The sequence below is a fragment of the Chaetura pelagica genome, unplaced genomic scaffold (assembly GCF_000747805.2).
Source record: "Chaetura pelagica isolate M959 unplaced genomic scaffold, ChaPel_1.0 scaffold232, whole genome shotgun sequence".
Taxonomy (NCBI): Eukaryota; Metazoa; Chordata; class Aves; order Apodiformes; family Apodidae; genus Chaetura; species Chaetura pelagica.
Window position 1 is genome coordinate 122,626 of NW_009952441.1, and position 5,896 is coordinate 128,521.

Here is a 5,896-nt window from a genome sequence, read left to right on the forward strand (position 1 = left end):
GCCGCCCATGGCCCGCGTCCGGCGCAACGTCTTCGTGGCTGAGAAGAAGCCAGCCCTGACCATGGAGGTGGCTTGTGCACGCATGGCTGAGAGCTACAACGCACAGATGCCTCCCGGTAGGAAAGCCAGGGGAAGGGGAAGGGAAGGATCTCCTTGCTGGCGCAGCGTTGGGGGGGTTGCAGGAGGAAGGGGCTGCAGAGCTGAGCTCTGACCTGGGGACTTCTCTTTATGCAGGGGAGATGGAGAAACACCTGCGCCTCTTCGCAGAGCTGCTGCCCGACTGGGTGGGGATCCACGTCACCAGCACAGACACCTACATCAAGCTGGACAAGGGGAAGGACCTCGGCCTCATCGCCGAGAGGCTGGCCAAGGCCGTGAAGGAGGCAGAAGCCCTCTGAGATCCCCCAGGGTCGAGGCTTCCCCTGCTCCATCTCCTCTACATGTAGCAAATCCCGACTGTGCTCCGGGGACTGGTGTGGGCTGGCGGGAGGGTCATCCTCAGGGATGTCTGAGGAAGAGCAAAAACCCTTAATTTAACCAATTCCTCTACCAGGGTCCATAGGGACTGTAGCTCCTCTAACCCTCAAGCTGCAGGCAGGCAGTCCTGTGTCCTGGGGTGACAAAGCAAGCAGTGGATTTTGTCACCTCTTCTTGGCTTTGCTGGTCTCTCCTGAAGGTTTGATCCAGGATTCTCCTGAAGATTTGATACAGGGAGGTTTCTTCCATTAACCGGGTCCTGATGGGGTTGGAGGCAGGACAAGAGGATGACAGGTAGGAAGGAGTGAGAGAAGAAGTCATAAGTTGATGTTTTTGGAGTTCTGGGCCTTGTTCTGTTTTTAAGGGAAGGAAAAACCAGCTCTGGCTGGAAACAGCTACAGGACTTGTCAAAACATATCGGTATTAAATGTTTTAAATATAGCTGCCTTGTGTTGCCCCAGTGCTCTTCCTCCGTGAGCTGCCTGTGCCGCGTTAGCTCCGTGGTTCTCCATGGCAATTGGCCCTGGCCAGCACAGGCAGGGAAGGGCTGGGTCATCATCCAGCTCCTGGAGAAAGACTTACTGGAAAAAGTGAGCGTGGGTGTGCAGGGAGCTGAATGCAGCCTTTGTGAATAGGGGCTGCAGAGCAGCTCCTGGTGGGAAGGGGAGCAGGCAGGGCTGGGGTGGGTGCAGGGGGGTCCTTGTCCCAAAGGAGAGCCCAGGTTGCTCAGCTGAAGTGGTTTGGGAAGAGGGACAAAGAGGGTGCTGATGGCTGCGGGAGTGCCAGCCTGGCCCAGTGCCCAGGTCAGGTCAGTGCTTGCAGCATGGGTGCAGGGAGGAGGTGGGAGCTGCCCTGGGCACATCTCACGCCACTGTCCCACCCAAACAGGGCTGGTTTTGGTGGGGGATATCAAGGACACCCATGGAAAGGTGAATCCTGCATCCCTCTGTGGGGGAGGGGACAGGGACACAATCATACTGGTTCAGGGAAGCTTTTCCACCTGCAGCGCTGGTTTTGGAGGCTGGCAGCATCTGAGATCCCTGCAGTGCTGGTTTTGGAGGCTGGCAGCATCTGAGATCCCTGCAGTGCTGGTTTTGGGGGCTGGCAGCATCTGAGTTCCCTGCGGTGCTGGTTTTGGGGGCTGGCAGCATCTGAGATCCCTGCAGTGCTGCCCAAGGGAGCAGGCAGGCCCTCCTCTTCCAGGCCTCTGCTTGCCATGGTGCAGGCCAGTTGGCCAGCACTGCTGGCAGGAGGTAGCCCTGTTTCCAGGGAGCCGAGTTTAAATCCAGGCCAGAGGGATGCACAGGGCTGGGGTGCAGGCTGGGTTATTGGCCAGGCTGAACAGACCTGACCACAGTGGAGAAGAGAAGAGCCGCACTCCAGAGGAGCTGGTTCCCAGAGGAGCTGCCCTCCAGAGAAGGAGTTGGTCTCAGCATCCTGGCAGGCACACATGTGCCCCAGGGGAGCTCACAGTGAGTTTCTGTCCTGCTCCTTGGGACAGAAGTCCCCCCAACCTGGCAGCTGCCCCTGCACAGCCTTGTCTCCACACAATTCCATCAGGAGTTGCTCCCAGCCCCACCAGCACAAAGCCCTGATGTCCCTTGGCACTGGGCACAGCCAGCTCTGGCACTGGCAGGGCTGACTCTTGCTGCCACAGCAGGCAGCTGCTTTTCACAGCTCTTTGGGGTGGAACTGATTATTTTCCCTCCTGTGCCTCACGCTGCCTCCCTTGGCTCTGCCCTGCCTTGGCTCTGTGCAGGGGCTGCCTGCAAAAGGAAGTGCCCTGGGGGAGGTTTTTCCTTCCCCGGGGGAATGGTGTTCTCAGCACTGACTTGAGCAGCCACTGAAATGGCTTTTCAGGAAACTGGTAAAAATAGCTGTAAGAGCCCTTACAAGTCTAAGGGGGAGAGTGCAAGGCATCCTGTGTGCTGGATGGGGGCTGAGCTGAGCTGCAGGGGGTTTGGTCTACACTGGGCATTTCTACTGCAGCCCAGCAGGACCAGTCTGGGTCCTGAGGCTGGTGCCAGGCATGGAGAAAAGATACTTGAACGGTCAGTCCTGGTAGATGGATTTTCCAAGCGTTTGGGGAGGTAAGAGCTCACAGCACAGCCTTGCTCTCCACTAACAGCCTGGATTTGGAGCACACCAGGGTAACTTAACAGCTTCAGCTACTGCAAGAACAGCTCTGAGACAGTTTAGAAAAAATAAAAATAAGTTGACATTTATTTTACCAGTGAGTTCAGCCCCTGATAGAACAGGGACTAATTAGTCCCTAACGTTACCAGGCACATGAAAGTTTTGGCACAATGGGTTTTAATAACTCCTGAGACCAAACTGAACCATGGAGCACCTCCAAACCACAGCATCCATCACACAACCTGAGTGAGACTGCTGGAGCTCAACTGCAAGCACAGAAAACACCTTTTCTGGCTTTACCTGACACCAGACATCCCAACAAGACTGGGCTCCAAACTAGCATTGTATTTTCCATGTCCTGATGCCGCAAGGTGCCTAATTCTTAGCAAGTACTGCCTCAATGTAAGGGCAACCTATTCTAGTGTCAGCAACAGCAGAGAGTGACCAGACCACCCTCTGAGGGCAAACCCAGAGGAATTTATCACTTAGACAAATAATCACTTTGTGTCCACTTTCTGTGCTTCTTTGGCAAACTTCCATCAGGTTGCTGGGAGGCTGAACAGGCACGGCCCCAGTGAAGGGAATGCTGGGCCCCCAAAGCCACCAGACCTCTCCTGCCTCCAGCAATATTTTCACTTTGGTCTCCTAACAACAAAAACTGAAGCTGCATCTTGGTCTCCACCCCCCCTCAAAACAATCAGACTGTTCCTTCTTCTCAAAAGGATGAACTGCAAAAAAGGATCCTTACACTCAACACACCTTAACCTGTGTCTTGGAAAATAAACAGGATTGTAAAGCATCTGGCCAGGATCAAAATTGTGTGTTCCCCACCCTGCCCACCCCCTCATGAAATTTAAAGCCACCAAATAAAACCCAAACTCATGCTCAGCTCACGGGGTGTGTTCCCTTCTCCCAGCTCCTCCTCAGTCGTACTGCAGCAGGGAGTAGAAAGGGATGGACTTGAGCTTTTCTGACCCTTTCAGGAGCTTTAATTCAATGATCACCAGGCACTCCAGGATTTCAGCCTTCAGCCCCTGCATCAGCTCGCAGGCTGCACACATGGTACCTGCATGAGACAGAGTGAGCAGGAACAGCATCACTGGAGGAGCAGCAGCAAGGTAGGCTTCAAACCCCACTCCTGCTGGCACCAACACACATGTCTGGGGGCCACACACGCCCCAACATTCTCTGCTCCTCTTACCTCCAGTTGCAATCAAGTCATCCACAATAACCACTTTTTGTCCTGGTTCCACGGCGTCGAGCTGGATTTCAAGTTCAGCCTGCAAGGTGGAAAGAGCAGCTTCATTTTAGTCTTGCCTTACAGGGAAATGCTCCACAAACTGCTAACACATGGTGAGATGCAGACAAGTCTTCTGTGAGATCAACCTTAACACTCAGCACCTAAAAGCTCCCAAAACCCCACATACTCCAGCTACAGGGGAGTGCCACGGAAACACACGGTGGGTTAGGTGATTGCTGGGCCAACCCTCTGGCACGTCAAGATTCTGAACAATCATCAAGTGAGTTATGGTCCCATCGTGAAACCTGAACCCAGAGCAGCTCCACAGTGAGGAAAATCTCCTGTAAGGCTGCGGGCTGGAGCGCTCTGCCTCGGCAGCACGGCAGTGCTAGATCCAAACCCTCACAGGCATGTCCTGCATCAGATGAACTTGTCCCATGCAGGGGTTGGCCCAAACAATCCTCATAAATAGTGCCCAGGTTTGGTGTTCCTGCTGCTGTTAGTTGCCAGTGTTATGAAGCCTCCCAGCTCTGCTCTGCCCCAGAGAGGCCGTGGGGTTACCGGGCGAGCGCCCTGTTTCGAAGCCGTGCAGGGAAGGCAGAGCACTCAGAGCACTTACTGGAAGAGTGGGAAACACACTCCGTGTTCATGTCCCTGAATTCAAGCCAAAGAAAGCAATTTAGCACCAAGTTTTATCACCTCTCCTCCCCCCCCCAAAAAAAATAAAGATCCCAGCACTGCTCACTGACTCCAGCCAGTGTCCCTGGCTCGGGAAGGAGCTGCCGTGCTGGGCAAAGCTCAGTGCTTCTCCTGAAGCAAAGCCCACCTTGAGGACCCCCCTGCTGGGTTTATCACCCCATCTCCCCACTGAAACACCCCTCCACCAACCAGGCTGGAAGCCCTCTTCTCCTCCCCAGGCATTACCTTGCTATACTCAAGGGCATAGGAGACCGACTTGGTCGGCCCGGGAAGTTTTCCCTTTTTCCGTAACATCACGAAGCCAATTCCCAGTCTCTGAGCCAGGGAGGGGCCTATGAGAAACCCACGGGAGTCCAGGCCTGAGGGGGAAAGCAGCACAGATACTCAGAACAAAGCCATTTGACCGGGGGGATCTTGGCACAACACCCCGGGTTGATCCTCCTGTGTTCAGGAGGTGCCCCAAGAAGGAATTTGCTGTCACAGTCGTTTCTGCAGGTTGAGAACACACCCCACCCTCTGCTCACCAAGATGTGATGGGCTTTGGGGCACCACCTCCCTCCCCCACCAGCCCACTTGCCTCCCCTTCAGTTCTCCTTAGAGATAAGCTCAGCAAAGCCCCAGTATCAGTTTGGCCACGCAGCCAGGGACTTTGCACCCCAGGGAACAGACTTCACTTATCACGAGGCACTTGGACCAGGTTTGCTACAGACTCCCTGAACTCCGGGGCTATCACCCAGCACAAGCAGTGCCCTCCATTCTCAGCCCCTCTCACAGGTGTGCTGCAAGGCTTTATCACCACCAGGGCTGCTTCTGCTGCCCTGAAAAGGCCCCTTGAGAAGGAAAACATGCTGGAACAGGGTCTGCCTGCTGTGGGGACTGTGTGAGACCTCACGGCAGGGCAGGCTCTCACTGCTCCCTGAATTATTCTTTTTTTTTAATGATGAAAGCAATAAATGACTTAATTGGCATTGAAATATCATCAGGTGGCATCTGCCACAACCCAAACCAGTATTTCAGGAAACTACAGGAGAAGGTGGAGGGTATAACCTGTCCTGGTGTTACTGTCTGCTCGAGGCCAATGTTTGGGTGATTATAATGTCCAAGGGCCACAGTATTTGCTGCCCCATTAGCAGAGGAGTCTCCCCACACTTCCCACCCAGGCAGCCCCAGGACAGGGTGCTCAGCACCGGCCTCCAAGGTGTTTCAACCAAGACCCACCTGCAATTAAGTCGATTTTGGGGAACGACGCCCTCAAATGATCTTCCAGAAGATCAATCAAAGCCCTGAAAGCTGCAGGATCCTTCAGCAAAGGGCTGATGTCGCTGGAAAGAAAAGGGAAAACAG

General features: G+C 54.4%; 2 protein-coding genes across 2 annotated transcripts in view; one reads left to right on the top strand and one right to left on the bottom strand.

Moving 5' to 3' along the window:
• CDT1 (chromatin licensing and DNA replication factor 1) overlaps positions 1-398 on the top strand; it is a 28,029-nt gene extending 27,631 nt beyond the window's left edge. The window contains exons 8-9 of the mRNA XM_010008447.1: positions 2-116; positions 235-398. Of these exons, the coding sequence (XP_010006749.1) occupies positions 2-116; positions 235-398 (279 nt within the window). The remainder of the gene's footprint in view (position 1; positions 117-234) is intronic.
• A 3,138-nt stretch (positions 399-3,536) lies between these two features.
• APRT (adenine phosphoribosyltransferase) overlaps positions 3,537-5,896 on the bottom strand; it is an 8,313-nt gene continuing 5,953 nt past the window's right edge. The window contains exons 2-5 of the mRNA XM_010008448.1: positions 5,771-5,874; positions 4,778-4,911; positions 3,815-3,893; positions 3,537-3,679 (exon numbers count right to left, since the gene is read on the bottom strand). Of these exons, the coding sequence (XP_010006750.1) occupies positions 3,537-3,679; positions 3,815-3,893; positions 4,778-4,911; positions 5,771-5,874 (460 nt within the window). The remainder of the gene's footprint in view (positions 3,680-3,814; positions 3,894-4,777; positions 4,912-5,770; positions 5,875-5,896) is intronic.